The sequence below is a fragment of the Protopterus annectens genome, chromosome 7.part0 (assembly GCF_019279795.1).
Source record: "Protopterus annectens isolate FY-2018-M chromosome 7.part0, PAN1.0, whole genome shotgun sequence".
In the NCBI taxonomy this organism is placed as follows: domain Eukaryota; kingdom Metazoa; phylum Chordata; order Ceratodontiformes; family Protopteridae; genus Protopterus; species Protopterus annectens.
In genome coordinates this window covers 1730409482-1730430116 of record NC_056739.1, presented here as the reverse complement: position 1 = coordinate 1730430116, position 20635 = coordinate 1730409482, and the positions used below count along the sequence as shown (strand labels likewise).

The window sequence follows — 20635 nt, the reverse complement described above, 5'->3', positions numbered from 1 at the left end:
ACCACTTGGTACTTCATAGCAGTGTGTTAATTTAAGTCACAAATTCAGTATTTTCTGCAAAATACTGGACAGTTAAGAGGGATAGAAAGCAACACCTGCTGCTTACCAAAAAACTGGCCAAAGGACAATCCCTCCTTTAAAGGGGCATAACCCGAACAGCAAAGGTTTATACTTGAAATATAAATGGATGAGACATTATCAGCCTATTGGTGAGGCTGAGGGTTTAAAAAAAGGTGCTCAAGGTAGTATTGGGCAGCCACAGCCCAGTTCCTATAGCACGTAAGAAAATTATAACCATGGGTTAAACTAAGCTCTACATCTTCTCCAATATGCAGGAAAAATGGGCAGCCAACATGATCTTTGTCAAGAAAGTCTACTTTTCTGTACTCATGCAATATTAACAGAAATATAGTAATTCAGTGGAACATATGCATGCAAATCTGAAGGGTGTACAGTCACAGCATAACCTCAAAATTGCTTTTAACACAGAGATGCACAATTACTTCAAAAAATCCTGAAACCAATAAACAGGTAAGCTTCATGTCACTTAAATGACTGAAAGTCTACTACTTCTAGTGCCTACTACCCTGTTTCCCAAAATATAGTTATCTAACTGATGCTCAAATCCACTTAGTGCATCTCTCCTACTAACCTGACACCATAGTCGATCACCACCATTTCTTTTGATGTGCCAGTGATGGCATCATGATGCTGGAAGAGTGCCAAATTTCGTCGTGCATCTTTGAAGATCGAATAATCTGAGAGTGGGTACTTGCTCTCCATGCCAACATGCCTTGCATGGTTGATGGCTAAGCTGTATAAGATCTCTGCACTCCTTGAAAGCAATAATGAAAATGATTAATGTTAATGTGTGTTCTAGGGTAATAAAGGCAAACGTAGTGAAATTTGATAAGGAGCAGCAGCAGTACCAGATAAAATGTGGAAATGTATTTAAACAGTTCTCTACCTCAGATGTGATTCCAGGACTCTATCCAGGTTCTTGTAAAAAGGTCTTGACGTATAATAACCCGTCCAATAATGGTCCTCCCGGTCAGCATAAGTGAAAAAGTCCCCACTCAGAACGGGAAAAGAAGGTGGTCTCATGCCAGGCACCACACCAGTCTTCTTATACACAGCATCAAAATACTCTGAGAGTGTGCCAAACTGAGCCTGAAAAAACGTAACAGTGGCAAATTAAAGAATATTACACGTATCTTTATATATATGAGTCCAATAACATCAATTCAGTGAAAGGTGTAGAGGGGTGTGAAGAAATCACAAAAGTGGGAAGTATAAATAGAAAAAAAATGTTAGCAAATTCTGGAGAGGAAAGAAGATAGAAAGACAGCACACACACAAAAAAATATGGTAGGAGACAACAAAAGTGCTGCTAAAACAGTACACCCTGCTGTGAATTACTCAGTAGAAGCTGTTGTGGTGACCAGTACAGATTAAATGGGCAAACACTATAAGACAGTGTGTCACATTATAGTAATGTGTTGAAAATATAACACCAATGTTTAAAGCTATGAACAACTAATAAAGCTCTATTCTGTAGCTCTGGGTGGGTGTGTATCAGAGATCACTGCTGTTCATACTGGTGATAGACTACATCAGCAAATACGTCAGAGGGGATAGGTCAACAATGCTCTTGTAAGCAGATCTGATGTGGCATTACATGCAATCTCTGAATAAGTACTTCTCTAGATGACAGGAGAATGGATTCCTACACTGAAGGCACACGGAATGAAACAGAATACAAATAAGACAGTTGTGGTGGTGTCAAGTTGGAGCTACTTTGGCTTCTGAAATTTGAGATAGAAGGGAAAATAGTGGAACAGGTTACCAACTTCAAGTATCTTAGAGGGGTAGTTGAGGAGAAGAGAAACCTGAAAGAGGAGATCAAAGCTAGAATCAGAAGAGCTACAGCCAACTAGCACAGAATGTCAGGAGTTGTTTGTGACAGAAGAATGCCAAGAAGCTGAATAGTAATGTGTACAATACAGAGGTGTTGCCAGCACTACGGCATCATACTGAAACCTGGGCAGTTAAAGCACAGCAGTTGACAAAGTGCATCAGACAGATGGTAGGATACACACTGTGGGACAGATGAAGAAATGAGAAGATCAGAGCAGAAGCCAAAGTAGCTCCAATAACAAATAAGGTCAAAGAAAAAATATTGCAGTGGTTCTGGCACATGTACAGTAAAGTAGTAGACAATCTGGTGAAAGATTTGGGAAAGACATGAAGGCAAGAGAAAACAAGGATGTCCTGCAAAGCGATGGATGGATTATGTGACAGAAGACCGGTGAGTCAGGCATGATCACTGAGGAAGGTAGGAGAGTGGAAATGAATCAAGAAAGATGGCAACAGTTAAAATGACACCTAGAACCCATTTAGAAAATAAGAAAAGGGGGGGGTGATAATGATATAGCCATGGTTGTGACTCTCTATACCTCCACATGCACAATGTGATATTGACCAAATTACTTTATTAGACCAGTACTCCGGGTGTTTCCTAAAAAGCAGGCCCTATTATCTAACATATTTTTATTAAACAAAATACTGTGACCCACTTTACCCAAATCTGACTAATAAACCCAGTCATGGCATATTAGCTTGAAGGGGATAGGGAAGAAGACATGGCAATTCTGGTGGCTTGCCTATCACAGCATACTGAAGAGAGGAGAACATGGATCAAAGACTGCACACCATGGCAGGGCTAGCCACTGTATAGTGTAAAATATGGCTGTAGGTGATTCGGCTGTATTTAATGATGTTGCCAAATGGGCATGGGTATTTGCCGGTTATATGTGGTTTGAGGACCCAAATTACTCCTACCGATGCCAGGGACCCCTGCTAACAGTGGCAGGGGTACATATGCCCCTAGTAGCCAGTGTGTGCCCGCCATAAAGCCCAGCAGCCCTGGTCAATAAGCTACTGGCCGGCTGGTGTCCAGTTGCCAAGCTTGGTTACCTGGGATAGCTCTGTTGAGCAAAAGCTGGGCGTGCAACCAATCAACCTGCCAAACAAAGTAAGAACTTAATGTAGGTTCACTGACAGGATAAAGCCTGGAAGTGGACGACACGATGGTAAGGAGGAAGCTGGACATCCTTTGCATCCAGGGGACAGAAGGAAGGGCAGTGCAGCAAAGCCACTTGGCTTAGGATTCACAGTTTATTACTCATATGAAGGACAGGCTAGAAATGATTTGGGAATTGTGGTGAGGGGGAGGCAAAAGACAATGAGGGCTGTCATCAGAATTAGTGACAGACTCATAGCAATCAGACTCCAGCCTAATGACAGGACAGTATTCATAACCTCAGCCTATGCCCCACAGCAGCGTCAGGGTAGTGAAGAAAAGAGTGCACTCAGACAGCAGTTGCAGGACCTACCTGATAAATCATGACACCATGAATTGTTGTTGATAATGGGTGACTTGAATGTATATATCAGGACAGACAGAACAGGACAGGAGGGCCGCCTGGGCCCAAATGGTTGGGGCAACAGGGACAAAGGAGGAGAGGCCACTTGACTTCTGTCTGGCAAAAGACTTGATAGTAGCCAACACATGGTTCAGAAAGAGAGAGAGAGAGGGAGTTACAAAATCACATACAAGAGTGGCCAACATGCAATTCAAGTAGACTTCCTCCTAGTAAGGAAAAGGGCACTAGGGTAGAATCAGCAATTGCAAAGTGATCCCCACTGAAAATCAGCCCACAGCATACACCACTGGTTGACACAATCAGCTGCAAGCAGTGGTCAACAAGAAACCAGGCTGAAGACCCGGAAGTTGATTGTAGAGAAAGCACAACAGTTCAAGGAATTACTCAGGGATCTCGCACCTCAAGCCTCAAGAAGAGGAAGAAATATGTGGAGTTGAAGAAGAATGGCAGCACCTCAAAATAGCATGTGTGAGGATTAAAGAACAGAGTTGAGCCAGGTGTGGAAATAAGGTACATAAGGAAAGCTGTTGGTGGAGTGAAGAAGTCCAGGAAGTCATCAAAAGAAAGGAGTGCAGGAAAAAGTGGGAGACAGAAACGATGGTATAGGCTACAGAATACTAGCCGGCTAACAAAGAAGCTAAGAAAGGAGTTGCAATAGCAGAGAACAAGGTATCAGAGGCACTATACTAACTTCTGGAAAGTGATTCAGTAAATGGCACAAAGAAACTATATCAGGTTGCAAAGCAAAGACAGAAAGATTAAGAAGATAGTCAGACACAATTCATAAGGGATGCCAGGAAAAAATTGCTCACTGGTCATCAAAGGCATACAAGAAGGAGTACTTCCAGCAGCTCTTATGATGAGCCCACCACAGAAGAAGTAAGAACAGTCAGGGAAAGCAGCATGGTCAGAGGAGGTCACAGCAGACATGATATAGATGTTGTGCGACATAGGGGAGAACGGCTCCCAAGGGTACTCATAGCAGTGTGGAGAGACAGACGTATCCCATATGACTGGAGAATAAGCATACTAGTGCCAGTGTTCAAGAACAAGTTACAACTGTGGAGAGCACAGTGGTATCAAACTCATGTCACACTGCATGAAAGTTCTGGACACGGTGACTAATAAACAAATACACAGAGCAGTAGAAAGTAAGATGGAAGATGAGTTTGGATTCAGATCAGAATGCAACACAACTGAACCAGTTTCCAGTGAGACAGATGGTGAAAATGAATCTAGAGATGAGGAAAGCACCCAACTGGGCATTCCTAGACTTGGAAAAAGTACACAACAAGGTCCAAAGAAAGCTGATTTGGGTAGTCCTGTAGTGATGTGAAGTTCTAGAAATGTTAGTAGAATTACTGCAAGCTATGTATAAGGACCCAAAGTCTCAAGTACATACAGTGTTTGGTCTAACAGACGGGTTCCCAGTGGGAGTGGATGTGCATCAGGGTTCAACTCTGAGCCCACTGCTGTTCATACTGCTGATGGACTACATTAGCAAAAAGGACAGAGGGGACAAATCAAGAAAGTTGTTGTATACAGATGATGTGGCATTTCAGACAGGGCTCTAGCACCTCAAAAAGAGAAGGAAATATGTGGTGTTGAAAAAAAATACCAACACCTCAAAACATGAACTCCAGCAAAAGACAGGGGAATGTAATGCAAAAGTGAAGGCACATGGGATGAAACTGAGAACAGTTATATTGACAGCAAATGGAGGAAATCAGAGGAAGGTCAGAAGTGAGACAGAAGGCAAGATAGTGGAACAGGTTAACAGCTCAAGTATCTGGGAGGGGTGACAAAGAAAGGAAGTCTGACTGAGGTCAAAGCTAGAATCAGAGGGGCGGCAGCCAACTGGCATAGAGTGTCAGGTGTAATATATGACAAAAGAATGCCAAAGAAGTTGAAAAGTAAGGTTTAAAAAACAGTGGTGCCACCAGTAATACAGTATGGTACAGAAACCTAGGCAGTAAAGGCAGGGCAGTTGAGAAAGCCAGAGGTGATGGAGATGAAATGCCTGAGATGGGTGGTAGGATGCATACTTTTGGACAGATGAAGAAACGAGGAAGAGCAGAAGTCAAAGTAGCTCCAGTTCCAGAAAAAGGTTAAAGATAACAGATTATGTTGGTTTGGGCAAATGTGCAGAGAAGCAGAAGACAATCTGGTGAAGATGATTTTGAACAGACAGGAAGAAGGAAACAGGAAGCGAGGGGGGGGGTCCAGCAAATAAGTTGATGGACTGTGTGACAGAAGACCTGCAACAGTTAGGCATGATTGTCAAAGAAGGCAGGTGAGTGACAATGAATAGAGAGAGATGGGGACAGTTGACACGACATCCCTACCACAGGTAAAAAATAGGAAAAAAGGGGGGATTGATGATGTCTTTCACAAAGGTGGTGAGAGATTCCGGGCAAAGGTTAAAATCCACAGTTGAGAGTGAAGGATCCAGTCTTATAGCAAGTGACTGCCTGCAGTGATACCACTGCATACTACTGGGGGGGGGGGGGGGCAAGATTAAGGGTTAAGCAAATTAATAAATATATAAACTGCCCAAGGACATCTCTTCACCTCAGTTTAACTCTCCCTTTGGGTGGCAATATAACTAAGAGCAGCCAGTGGAGAGAATAAACTGGTCAGAATGGCAATGAAGGGGATTGATAACATGGGAAAGAAGAGTACAAACATACTAAGACTTTTTCAAATACACATGACAGAGCATCTATTGCAAGTGTCAAAAAAAGCTGGCACATGCTTCTAGAAATAAAGAAAGAATACCTGCTGCCATAATAACATTGTACTGAAAGAAGCAATGCAACTTGTTTTAAAAGGCACCAATATAAGAAAAGTGACAAAAGCCAAGATAAATGCTGTTCTGCCCTCTGAAAGGATGATACAAATGAAGAAAGTGAAACAATTCCAGGTGTGTTTATAGATTTGCAGAAAAAACATTCTGACAAGACAACCTTTTCGATTTAGGTTTCAAACAAAACTCTGTGACATATGAATGGCAATTAACCTATTAAAACAAAATCAGTAAAAAACAAAAGAAAAATATAACAGGCTAGACTTTCCACTGTGTGACTCATTAAACCTCCTGTATTAGTGGCACCATGGGATATATGGAAATGACCCATTAAGGACATCCTGTGTCTCAATAACATGGCAATTCTGAATGTCCATGACTTTCTTCTTTTTAAGTCTATTTATAGATAAAATCAGGCCAATAAAACCAAACCTCACTACCTGTGGGAATGCATGTTTCAGCCTTTGTATGACATCATCAGCACAGCATAAGTGAAATGTTTGCCTAACCTTTAGGAACACAGGGTTGTCGTATACGGCTGATATCCATAACTATTAGGGTGTCTGAAAAACATCCCAATCAACAAACTAAAACAATGAGTAAAAAGGTCACACAGAAAAAACAATCGGTAAAAAACAAAAGAAAAATCTAGCAAAGCTAGACGTTCCACTGTGTGATTCCTTAAACCTCTTGTATTAGAGGCAACATGGGATATATGCAAATATCCCTTTAAGGACATCAGGTGTTTCACCTATATGGCAATTCCGAATGTCCATGACTTTTTTCTTTTGATGCCATAAGAAGGCTATAACATGCACATCCACTGCTAGTGGGGTTTGGCTTTATTGGCCTGAATTTGTCATGGACATTCAGAATTGCCATATAGCTGAAACACCTGTTAAAACAAAAGGAATAAAATAGAGTAATGGGTGGTTCAAGATTTAATTTCAACCAACTGCAGAGTGCTAAGAGCAAAATAAGGGTGCATTTTGACAAAATGCATGAGTTTAGCAAAAAGTACAGTTTTGTACCTACCATAAATGTAGATGTTCGAAGATCCACATTGCTGCAGTCCTAACACTTGGGTAGTCCGCTGTCCCTCGGTCGGCCCGAATATCAGAGTATAAGGCTGACGTCGGTCAAGGCGCATTTGACTGACATCAGAACGTCAGGGTACAAATGCGCATGACCGACGTCATATCCTCAGTCTTTTCTTGCCCCAGATGTCAGAAGACCCTAAAAAGAAAGGTCAAAACCCATAGACAACAACTAAACAACCAACCAGCCTAACACCAAAAATATGTACAATATATACAATATATACAATTATACAATTATACCTCAGATGGATAACCCAACCCACACAACCACCTCAAACTACAGAGGGGAAGGAGGGAGGGTAAATTGGACTGCAGCAATGTGGATCTTCGAACATCTACATTTATGGTAGGTACAAAACTGTACTATGTTCTTCATCTCACATTGCTGCAGTCCTAACACTTGGGTAGAATCCCAAAGCAGAGTTAAGGGAGGATGGCTAAACTATAATGAAGCAGGAGCTGCCAAAATGCCCTGCAACACAGCAGTGGCAAAACCAGCCCTGGATTTAGAGTACAGTGGAAGGTGGTAATGCCTAGAGAAGGTATGCACTGAACTCCAAGTGGCTGCCTCCAAAATATCCTTAGTAGCCACCCCCTCAAAAGCTGTTGAAGTGGCAGTAGCCCTAGTGGAATGAGGCCTAATCCCAGCTGGAATCTCTTTGCCATGATGGGAATAACAGAAAGCAATGCAAAATCCAATCCACTTAGAAATAGTTTGTTTTGACACGGGCTTGCCCTGAGAGCACAAAGCAAAAGAAACTAATAACTGCTGAGATTGTCTGAACCCTTTAGTTCTGTCCAAATAATATCGCAACTGCCTGTGTACATCTAAAGTGTGCAAAATCTTTTCCCCTTTAGTTTGGGGATTTGCATAAAAAGTAGGCAAATGAATAGTTTGGTTTAAAGCCACACTAGAAACCACTTTAGGCATAAAGGAAGGATTAGTGCGTAAAGATACCCTATCCTTATGGAAAATTAAGAAAGGCTCAACTGCCATAAGGGCCTGCAATTCAGAAACCCTTCTTGCAGAGGTAATGGCCAACAAAAAGCAGTCTTCCATGACAAATATTTCAACTCAGCAGTAGCTGCAGGCTCAAAAGGTTGTAGAGTGAGTTTCTCCAACACAAAATTGAGATCCCAAGCAGGAGTAGGAGCCCTTCGTGGGGTCTTATATTCTTTGCCCCTCTAAGAAATTGCTTGAACAAAGGATGAGAAAACAATGGTGGGTCACAGTCGTAGTGAGCTGAAATTGCTGCAGCATGAATCTTAATAGAAGAGAAGGACAAACCTTTGTCCAATAACTCAGTAAGATATTGAAGAGCCACACTTAAATCAGGCTCAGAAACATCCAAATCCTTAGCTGCACTCCAAAACAAAAATCTCTTCCATTTATCTGCGTACACTTTCCTTGTACTAGGCCTTCTAGCTTCCAAAATCACATTCAAAACTTGTTGTGGAAGTTGAGACCCTCTATGGTTTAAAACAGAATATGCCATGCTGTTAGGTGAAGAGAGTGAAGTTTGACATTGAGCAAATGACTGTCCTCCTGGGACAACAGATGTGGAATCAAAGGCAAAGGCCATGGAGGCTTCTGTACTAGACTTCTCAGTAATGGGTACCAGTGCTGTCAAGGCCAATCTGGAGCTATCAAAATCATCCTTGGCTTGTCCTGTCTGACCTTTAGAAGTACCTTTGGGAGGAGAGGCAGAGGTGGAAAGGCATACACATGAAGATTTTTCCAACTGAAAGAAAGAGCATCCACTTTCCAAGCTGTGGGATGAAACCTTTGTGCAAAACTTTGGCAGCTGGTGGTTTAGTGGAGAAGCGAACAGATCTATGTCTGGAGTTCCCCAGGAAACTGTCAATTTCTGAAATACATGAAGATCCAGTTTCCACTCATGGGGATCCATGATTTGTCTGCTTAACACATCTGCTAAGGAGTTCTGTGCTCCGGCAGAAACCTTGCCTGAAGACTTAGTTGTAAACTGAGAGCAGTCTCCCACAAAATCATTGCTTGCCTGCATAGAGGATAAGAATGTGTTCCCCTTGCTTGTTGATGTACCACATGACAGTTGTGTTGTCTGTTAGAATCAACACCTGCCCTGGAAGAAGTAAATCCTTGAAAGCTATTAATGCAAACTGGACTGCTAACATCTCCTTCAAGTTGATATGTAGATGCTGTAGTCTGACAGGCCACTTGTCTTGTATCCACTTTCCGTTTAGATGAGCTCCCAAGCTTTGTCTGAGGCATCTGTCGTTAAAATTTGACTCGCCTCTGGCCGGGTCACAGAGAGTCCCTTGTTTAGGTGACATTCCTGAGCCCACCACAAAAATTCCTTTTGAATGCAAGGTATTATTTGAATGACAGTGTCCAGATGCTGGCAGTGCTGTGTCCATACATTTTGAGATACCATTGCAACTTCCTCATATGCAGTTTGGCATTGGGAAGCACCAGAATACAAGATGCCATGAACCCTAAGGCTTGAAGGACTGTCCTTGCAGTCAGCCCGGACTGAAGAGATAGATGATGGAAGTAAAGGGAAGATTCTTTTGTTTGTCCGGGGTTAGAAAGGCCATCTGGGATGCTGTATTCAGTCTTACACCCAGAAAGCACATGTCTTGAGAGGGTACTAGACTGGACTTTATTTCGTTCACAGAATACCCCAGGCATCTTAGCACTGCTATCACATATTCCAAATGACGAAGAAGCTCGTCCTTCCTTGAGCCAGAATCAGGCAATCGTCCAAATAAGGATAGATTTGTATTCCTTTTAGCCTGAAGAAAGCTATCACTGGAGCCAGAACTTTCGTAAATACTCTGGGCAGTAGATAAGCCAAAGGGCAATGCAGAGAACTGATAGTGAGAAGTCCCAGTCCGAAAACGCAGATACTTCCTGCAACTTAGCCTGATAGGAACATGAAGGTAAGCCTCCTTGAGATCCAAAGTTACCATCCAGTGATCCTTGCCCAGTAGAGGTAAAAGCTGTTGTAACGTCAACATTTTGAACTTGGGAATGTCCAGATAAGTGTTGAGGATAGATAAATCCAAAATTGGTCTCCACGTGTTCCCCTTTTTGGCACAAGGAACAGGCGAGAATAAAATCCTAGGCCCCTTTCTGGCATAGGAACCGGCTGTATGGCCCCTATTTGGAGTAACAGAGAAATTTGCTTGTGAGCCTCTATTCTTTGTTGAGGAGGAATGTCTGGCATGCCTTTGAAAGGAGGCAAGATATGGAAATAAAACCTGTAACCGTGATGTATGATATCCAGTACCCATCTGTCTTGGGTAATCAAACTCCAATTTTCTTTGAAAAGTGCCAACCTTCCTCCCAAAGGTGCTGCCAGGAGAGAAGGTTCTGGCAGCTGAAAGGGTAGGTCATTGGGTCTGTTTACGAAAGGACTGACCCCTGCCCTCACCCGAAGACTGTGCAGGAGAACTCCTGTTCTAGGCCTGAAAGAGCCCTGACCTCTGCCCCTGCCACGTCTAGATCTACCCCTAGACTGGGAATCATAAGAAGGATACGTCCACCCTTTAGTAGGCCAATTTCTACTAAACTTTGGAGGCTGAACCTGCAAAAAATCTTTAACAGTCTGCATAGACTTAGCCTTGTCTTCCATTTTCTTTAAAACTGCCTCAACAGGAGAACCAAACAAGACATCAGATTGCAAAGGGGCATCCAAAATCCTAGTTTTAACATGGTCAGATAAATTTTGATCCCTCAGCCAGGCATGCCTGCGAAGAACTGAGCCAGTGGCAGCCACCCTAGACGAGGCCTGAACAGCATCAAAACCACATTGCAAAGAATGCTTACCCACCTGTTCAGAAACATGCACTAAATCTTGTAACTCTTTACAATCAATACCTTCCGCCAGAGCATCAACCTTAGATTTCAACTGTGAAAGGAGATAATTTTGATATTTCAACATGTGAAACTGGCAATTCAAAGCTCTCATGGCTAGAGTGGAAGAAGTATAAACTTTCTTTCCCCACCTATCCAAGGCCCTGGCCTCTTTATCTGCGGAACTGGATTCTTGACAACAGAAGCCTTAACACCCTTAGGCCCCTGGCTAACAGTTTCTGGGTCTGCCCTAGGACTCTTAAAAGATACTTATGAGCTTCAGGCACCCTGTAATACCTATCTGGTTTAACAGGAGCAGGAGGCAAAGAATCAGGATTAAGAGAAGCCTCTGCAAACACATCTTCCACCACATTCAGAACAGGAGGTATAGCTAAAGGCCTATGCTGGGGTAAAACAAAATTCCCTCAGCCTTTTCCTGGAATCAGAGAAATCCTGACCTTCCCATTTAAAATGCTCTCTCATGGAGTGAAGGGTCTCTGAATAAGAAAAATCCTCAGGAGGAGAAGCAGAAGGAGTAGAATCATCCACTTCAGAATCAGAATAATGAGAATACTCCTGCAAGTCTTCAGCAAGACTCAGACACATCCGAAGCCTGCTCATAATCCCCAACACAGGTTCCATCCTAGGCCTCTTTTCAGGAGGGGCATAGAGCCTCTAATCAAAGTAATTAAATCTTCTGCCATTTTAAGCATGTGCTTCTTGGGCACTGAACCTGAAGAACTAGGAGTGACACCCACAGAAGCAAAACTAGACCTGCCTCTAGGAGAAGCCTTGGAAGCAGAAGAGAGGGCCTAGACACCTTAGGAAGGGAGGGAGTACAGTTACCTGAGAAGCCCCTACAGCCTGACCTGCCTCCTGGGAGGCCACATCCTGTAAAACACAGTTTCTCCCTGGGACTCCAGAGAGGCCTCCGTCGGAACCACCGGTTCCACTGACGCCTCTAAAGAACCGGCGTCCGGTTCGGACGACTCCTCTAACCTAGGTTTAACTGCCTTGTCCTTGCGCTTCTTTGAGGAAGCCGGCCGGAGCATCCGGCGGCATATTGTAATTGCACCGCTTCCCAAAGACCAACCTGGCACAATCCAACCTACGCTTTATAGTGCGTTTATTGAACCTAGCACAAAAGCGACACCCAACAACGTCGTGCTCAGGTCCCAAACAAGGTATACACAAATTATGGTAATCCCTATGCGGTATCTGTTTCCCACAAGAAATACAGTTATTCACTTTTTCTGACATCCGGTAAACCACTGAGGCAAGAAAAACAAAATATTCCAACGGGTACTTAACCAACTCTGACTTCGGTCTGAAACTCCGAATTCGAAAAATTTCAGAACGCCGAACGGCACTTGCAACACTGCTTCTGCATCGGACCATGCGGCAAAAAAGACTGAGGATATGACGTCGGTCATGCGCATTTGTACCCTGACGTTCTGATGTCAGTCAAATGCGCCTTGACCGACGTCAGCCTTATACTCTGATATTCGGGCCGACCGAGGGACAGCGGACTACCCAAGTGTTAGGACTGCAGCAATGTGAGATGAAGAACATCTGCAGTTCAACAGCTGTTTTCAGACAATAATCCTATAGCACAGAAACTTTTAATTTATTTATTTACATTTGTTTACTGGGAAAGTCTGACTTGGCCAGAAGCCCATTTTCAGCGGAGGCCCAGAGAGAAAAGCTTTTTAGTATAAAAAACTTAGGCAACAGAAAGAAAAAGTGGTGGCAAACTCAAGGACCCTATGACAATAAGGTTAACTAGGAAACATGAAGACATAATGGAGACTTTTCCACAATTTTAAGAAAATATATATAGAGCACAGGAGTGGGGAAATAAGGGAAAGACGAATTTCTTTTCACATTAGATATTCAAAAGCTTGATGAAGTGGAAGCTCAACATTTAACAGCCATGACAAGGAGAAATAAAAAGTGGCGTACAACAAAGAAACAGAAAAATCTCCAGGAAGGGATAGAAAAATGTGGAAGTTAGTAGTTAAGAGGTTGTTGAAGATTTGGAACGTATTACATAATAATGTTTTGAAAGCATGAAAATACCTGCATCATGGAAGAAGACACTGGTGGCTGTTTTACCAAAGGCAAGAATCCTGCAGACCCTGCCTCATATAGATACATATCTATCCTGAATCTCAGTTACAAACATGAAGATGGAATGAGAATGTAAAAAATCCATTACTGTTGATTAGTTTTGATGCAGGCAGGTGTTTGACAGTTTTTTTTTGGAAATTTATGAGTAGAGCAATGGTAGCACGTCAAAATCTACTGCCAATCATTAGTGGACCGGAGTTCCGCTATGGCGACCCCTAACCGGGAAAAACCGAAAGAAACAAACAATGAGTACAGCAATGGTAGCCATTGTACTGCCAAACTACATAACAGAGTTAATACGAATATATGATAGATCACAGGAAAAATAAAGATGAGTGGAGTCCTTTTTGAAAGACTGAGTTTAAACAGAGGGAACAGATAAGACAGTGTCCTCTTTCCATTTTCTTATTTGCTATATACTTGGAATCTTTAACTGCAATGATAAGGGGCACACAAATTCAGGGATATAAATGGTGTGGTGAAAGAAAAACTTGTTTTGTTTGTGGATAATATTACCTTGTACGTGACAAACCTATATTCTAACATTAATGTACTGCAGGATATTTTAGGACAGTTTGAAATATTTAAGTATAAAATAAATGAGAATAAAACAAAAGCTATAGGAGTAAAGTGATATTGGGTAAAATATTACCGTAACTGTAGATGTCCTTCTCTGCACTGTTACACTATTCATAACTGAAGAGATTTCCTGTCAAGGGATAACCCAATGTCCAGCCACTATAATAAAGCCTTTAGCACTTACAGGTGCTCATCATACACACACTCCCCACCCAACATGAGTGCATAAAGGTGATGTATGGACATACACTCAGAACTGAAAATAGTCTCAGGAGGAACAGAATGTCTCTAGGGACAAGGAAGGTCATATGCATCCAGAATTGAAATTGGGGCAGAGCCCCTTGGCCAGGAAGGCAAGAAAGAACAGGCTAGAGCGGAGGAGGTAGGAGGGCGGGAGAAAATACTGCAAGAGTGAAGAGAAGGACATCTACTGTTATGACAAGATTTTACACAACTGTACTATGACCTTCCTTATCACTGTTGCATTACTCATAACTGTAGGGAGAGTACAAAAGCTCAAGAGTAAACCTGGGAGGAGGAAACTCATGCAGGACAGCTTTAGCAAAGCCAGCTCTATCCCTGGAAATAACATTCAACATGTAATGCTTAGTGATGGTATGAACAAAAGACCAAGTAACAGCCTCAAGGATGGAATTGGTATCCAGCCTCTTGAAAACAGCACCAGAGAAGGCAAAAGCCCTGGTAGAATGTGTCTTTACAGATGAGGAAAGACATTTACCATGAAAAGAATAACTAAAAGAAATGGCTTTAGAAATCCAGGAAAAGAGGTTTGCTTAGAAACAGCTAAACCCAAAAACTTGGGATGAAAAGAGACGAAAAGCCGCTCAGAAGTGAGAATTGCTAGTTTTATCCAAATAATATCTGAGCTCTCTATGCAAATCAAATGTGTGAAGCATGTTCTCAATGGCAGACTTCAGAGAAGGAAAAAAGGAAGGCAAATAAATAGACTGATTAAGGGACAACTCATTGACCACCTTGTCCATAAAAGAAGGGTTAGCATGAAGAAACACCCTGTCTCTCTGGAAAACTAAGAAAAGAGGAACTGCCATGAGAGCCTACAGTTTAGACACTCTCTTGACTGAAGCAAGAGCCAAAAGAAGAACAGTCTTCCAATTACAAAGTTGTAAGGAAGCTGAAGCCACAGGTTCAAAAGGAACCAGAGTCAAGAACAAAACTGAGGTCCCAAGAAGGTGGAACGGGTTTCCTGGGTGGCCTGATATGGAGGACGTGTTTAAGAAATTGTCTGACCTCATACCTAGAGGCCACAGAAGGAGTCAGTGGCAGACAAGCAGAAACTGCTGATAGGTGAGCGTTAATTGAAGAGTATCCAACCCAGCATCAAACAAACCCCACCTCTGGAACAGGCTCCCCATCCATGTGAAGCAGAGTTGCTCCCTAACCCAATTCAAGTGCAACCTGGACAATTGGATGGGGAACATGAAATTCATCCCTGGTTCGGCACCTATGTCTCTAATGGACACAGGCAACCTGTAAATGGTTCATCCCCAGGCCCTAACTTTTAAATGTTTTATCTCCCAAGCCCCTACTTAAACTTATCAAGGTTATCAGAACTTGTCAAAGATTTGGGATGCATGGCTAAGCTTAAAAAGGCCCTTGTAGTCTTTAGCCTAGTAAACAACTATGAACCTAAATAAGAGAGAACAAGAGGTATTGACATTTTTTTAATTCCTCCAAGTCTTTTGGGATTCTAATACCATGATGGGAATGGACCCCATATTCCTATGTTAATGTATTTTTAAAGTTCATGAAATTAGTTAATGTTTCAATCTTTGATTTTAGCCAGAAGTGCTCTTCGCAGGACCCACAATGTGCCCAGTAATGACTCTTTCTACACTTTGTATGGGGTTACATGAATAGGTAACATATCCAAGTATGACTGCAAATTCTTTTTTTTATAAGACCCATTGCTCCTACTAACACCGGAACTGTCTGGGTATCTCTCTCTTTCACATTGCCCTCATTTCTGCCTGCAAATCTTGGTATTTTATGACTTTGTGTCTCTCTGTACATAAGACACTGTAGTCACTGGGTGTAGCAATTTCAATGATCAATGCTACTTTTGTCTTGTTTTTCATGGACTACTATATCTGGTTTTCTCGCATCTATTTTTTGAACTGTTAGTAATGGATGATTCCATGTGATATAAACGTCATCATTTTCTGTGGTGTTTTGTGGCTCATGTTTTCAGTACTTTTCAGCTACTTTCGTGTTATAATGTTTGCACAATCCCCAATGTAACAGTCTTGCCACATTATTATGTCTTTTAGTATGCAGTTCTTCTGCCATTAGTATATCACAACCAGCAACAAGATGTGCAACGGTTTCCAGTTCTCTTTTACAAAACCTACATTTGTCTGTTTCTACCACATGTTCAATGGACTTTGTAAATCAATGTGTATGTAGTCCACTGTCTTGGGCCTCCAATATTAAACTTTCATCTTTTGGTTTAAATTCACCTCTCATTAACCATTCCTGCATTCGATCCTGATCAACACAATGGTTGTTCCAAGAGTTTTCTATACTTGCAAATATATTTAGGCATTTTCAACATTTCTTCCCTTCTCATCTGATCATTCACCTTATATGCTTTCTTTTGTTTTTTGGCACATTCAGTTGCCGCCTGATTTTTATCTACTTCTGGTCTGATTTCCACTCCCACTTGATGCCGATATGTTTTGGTAAACCAAGCAGGAAAGTAATCTTAGACTTTTTCTACTTATGTTTCAAAACTTTCACTACATTTGGAACTTGTGAGGTCAGCAGATGTGTATGCAGTCCAACGACTGCAGATCTATACATGTAATCAATTTTGAGGAGGCACATACCTCCTTCAAGACAGGGAATATATAATTTTGGTATGGGGTCTATATTACATGATCGAATGATTAGGTGATCGAACACCGAAACATCGACCACATTATATCGAAAGCAAAAAACAGCGAATGGCCAATTTAACGCAGGGAAAGATTTCCTTTGGCCGTTCAATGGATTTTGCCGTTTTCTCCACTGTGGAGCGATCTTGGAGTTGGTATATTTAGTTGGGGGGGCCACAGCCCCCCACTTAGTTTGGCTGTAAAGTTAATTTTTTTTTTTTTGTGGCCGATGGTAATGTTTCCCGGTGGCATTCGCTATTTTGCAGTTCGATATTACGAGGTCAATGTTTAAGTGTTCGATCACCTAATCATTCGATTATCCAACACCTTTTGTGGAGAGTCAATCACTCCAAAAGTATAAGACAGGACAGGAAGAGCAAATTGGTTTATAGCTTGGACTTTGTTCCTAGATGTTTTCAGTATTAATTTAAGTCTTCTAAAATACTCCTTACTAAGTTTTATTAGTATTTGTTCATGTTTTATTATTGATCCTTCATCAATTTCCGATATTTATACACTCCCTCTTACTCAGGTTCATTTATATTACATTCCTGTCTCAACCTGATGTTTTCTTGGTGCTACAGCTTTCCTGCTTTAAAGGTTGTTTTTGCACATTTACCAAGACCAAATGATATTCTTATATTATCTGAAAAAGTTTTGCCCACTTGCAGTTGTGCTTTTAGTTCTTCATCTGATGAACTATACAGTTTTAAATCATCTACAAAAAGAAGATGAGAAGTCTTTACAATTTGTTGTTTTCTGGGAGTCAAATTGTAGCCATGACCTAATCTGTTAAGTAGATAACATAATGGGTTAAGGGCAACACAAAATAGCAACAGTGACAAAGAGTCACTCTTGAATATCCCCCTTTGAATTTTTATCCTAGGAATAACTTGTCTTTTATCACGGCTTAACTGCAAAGTAGTTTACCACGGTTTCATGGTTGCTCTGATGTAATCGATCAGTGTAGGGTATATCTTATACATTTTAAGAACTCTTTTATCCATGAATGTGGAATACTATCAAATGCTTTTTTTATAGTCTATCCATGCCATATTTAGATCCTTCCCCTTTTTGCAGTTCTCCATTATGACTGCTTAACAAAAATTATCCGTTGTTCCATATGACTTTCTTTTATTACCCTTTTGTTCTATTGGCATGACTGAGCTTTCTTCTAAATGACTATAAACTCTACTGGCATCAGTTCCAGACTATAGTTTATACGCTGTCAGAATGCAAGTTATTGGTCTACAGTTTTTAGGATAGCTTGCAGGTTTGTTCTTAAGTAGGAGTATTGTTTTTCCTATTGTTAACCATGGCTAAATCTTCAGGTAAGGATGTTAATACGTTTAGCCAGAAGTTAGGTACTGTCTCTGGGCCTAGGAATTTCCAATTAGGAGCTTTTCTTAACTGTGTTTCAATCTTTCTGGCCATTACTTCAAACCCATTTCATATCCTGTATATTTGAACTTGTTATTGTCTTTTACTTCTTATATCCATTTAGCATCTTTGTTATGTTCCTCAGGATCTTCACAGATACATCTCCTTTTTCTAGTGGTGTTACAATTCCTTTTGCCTTGTTTCCCAATTCTCTATAAAACTTTTTTCGGTCATCAATAAATTGCTTATTTTATATTTTTCCTTTATATTTATCTGCATATCTTCTAAGTTTTTTTTTGCTTGTGCTAATATTTTTAGTTTATTATTTGCGATAGTGCATGATAGATCCTGATCTGTTCTGATACTGCCCATTGCTTTTATCATGGCTATCTTTCTGAGTATTTTTATGATCTATTCCCTCTTCTGTACTCTTCAAACAGTGACTCTTCTTGTCTTAATTGTTTTATAGTTTTCTCTATCTGATACTTCCATCATGGCATTCAACTTCTCCCTTTCATTTCCCTTACTACCCTGTGTTTTTGTGGTAAAACTTTATCTCTTATTAATTTAGCTGCACAGTAATAGATCATATTTACTTCTGTGATATCACATGAATCTCTACGGACAGCCCTAATTACTGGGTTCATTTGTTTTATCAAACTTGCAATTTTTGGGGTTTTATTGACTTTCTGTAGTCGGTTTCTTTCATTGATCTTAATATGTCTATCCATTTCTATTAAATCAAGCAACTCTTAGATCATTTTCTTCTACACTTAGGGTACATTCTTTGTTCTCCATTTACTGCAGGCATTCTATAGAAAGTTCCCGAGCATCTTTCTATGCCAAATTCTTTTCAGTTTCATCCTGTGTCATCCACTGTTCATTCATATGGGAGCTCACTGGCCTATCACTCCTCAACACTAACTACATCAGAGTTGCCACAGTTTCCTGTTCCTTCTCTTGCTGTCCAACTCCAACTGAACGTTTGTACTGGTTTCCTATGAAAGGCTACAAAGTATCTTAATTTTGCAAATGATCAGATGTTTCCTGCTCCACTGGTTTCTCCTTAATCTGGGGATCTATTGCTTCATCCTGCTCTGATGTTATCTGAGTTAGAGCTTCTACACTAAATCCTTCACTTCACAGGTAATCCATAACCTCAGTTTCTATTACTTTAACTTCTCCATTACTAATCCTCTTTCTACTTTTCCTTTTTGTTTCCCTATTTTGTTACTGTAAAATTTTCCATGTCCAGATGCCTTTGTCTGTATTTCTCTTTAAATATCTTTGGTGCTGCTTTGTTTGTATTGATTAGTCTTGCTTTCTCCTTTGCATAAATATTGCACCATATTAAATCTCTTTTTCTTTCTATGTCCATATTTCTTCTTCAAATGTCTCCTGCTGCTCCTGTTTCGCCTTATTCTGGGGACTCGCTGTGATGTAACCAGTGTTTGACTTTCTGCACTAAATCCTTCACTTTGCATGTATTCCATAACTTCATCTTCTATTTTTTAACTTCTGTTTTAGTAATCTTCTGTTCTACATTCCCTCTTTGTGATCTTATTTTTTCTACTGTGAATATTTCCATATCTGGATGCTTTTGCCTGTATTTCCCTTTGAATACCTTTGGGGCTGCCTTTTTTGTGCTGATTAATTTAGCTTTCTCCTGTGCATAAATATTGCACCATATCAGATCTCTCTTTCTTTCCCATGTCCATATTTCTTTTTTACATCTTTCAAAAGTCTCTAGATTTTGTTCTTTATATTTTCACACTTCCTCGGTCGCTTCTTTTTCCAAACGGCCCAAGGTTTCTTGGTTTATACAATGTTTTTCATAAATCTGTTGTATTACTGAACATAAATTTTTATTTGAAGCTTTTCTCTCAATCTTTTTGTATATCTTCTGCCTGGAAATTCTGGGATTTTCGCATAATAGCAACAATACATAATTTATTTCTTCTCCTCAATAGTTCACTCTATCATCTTTATGTTTCTGTTTTGGCCTGTTGAGATTTCTGTGGACTGCTACCCCAGAGAGGGGATCCTGATGGTGAGAGAGGAACCGGACAGAAAATCTTTTCCATTTGGACAAATATGATTTTCTGGTAGCAGGTTTCCTGGCCTCCTGCAAGACTGGAGGCACATTCTCAGAGATGACTAGAAAGGTCTGGGGTAGGAGAAGAGGAAATAAAGTCTGAAGAGACATCCAAAAGAAAGGCATCTTGAGAAAGGTATTGAGCTGGGAAATGTCCAGAATTGGTCTCCAAGTGCTCTTCTTTCTAGGAAGAATGGTGCCCTGGATCAAAAGAGAATGGAGCATCTCTGGGAAAAAACAAAGTTGTTCCCGAGGAGGTTGAGGAATGCCCAACAGAGGAGGAAGGGATTTCTAAACCCAAATCCTGATCTTCATTTGAGAATTTCAGCACCCTGGGTCTTTTAAT

General features: G+C 41.0%; 1 protein-coding gene across 5 annotated transcripts in view; it reads right to left on the bottom strand.

The window, feature by feature from the left end:
- The window catches only part of MAN2A2 (mannosidase alpha class 2A member 2), a 2415216-nt gene that overhangs the window by 1249702 nt on the left and 1144879 nt on the right, over window positions 1–20635 (bottom strand). For all 5 annotated transcript variants that reach the window (XM_044078268.1, XM_044078266.1, XM_044078269.1 and 2 more), the window contains 2 exons: window positions 968–1170; window positions 653–835 (listed from right to left, as the gene is read on the bottom strand). In XM_044078268.1, coding sequence (XP_043934203.1) covers window positions 653–835; window positions 968–1170 — 386 coding nt within the window. The remainder of the gene's footprint in view (window positions 1–652; window positions 836–967; window positions 1171–20635) is intronic.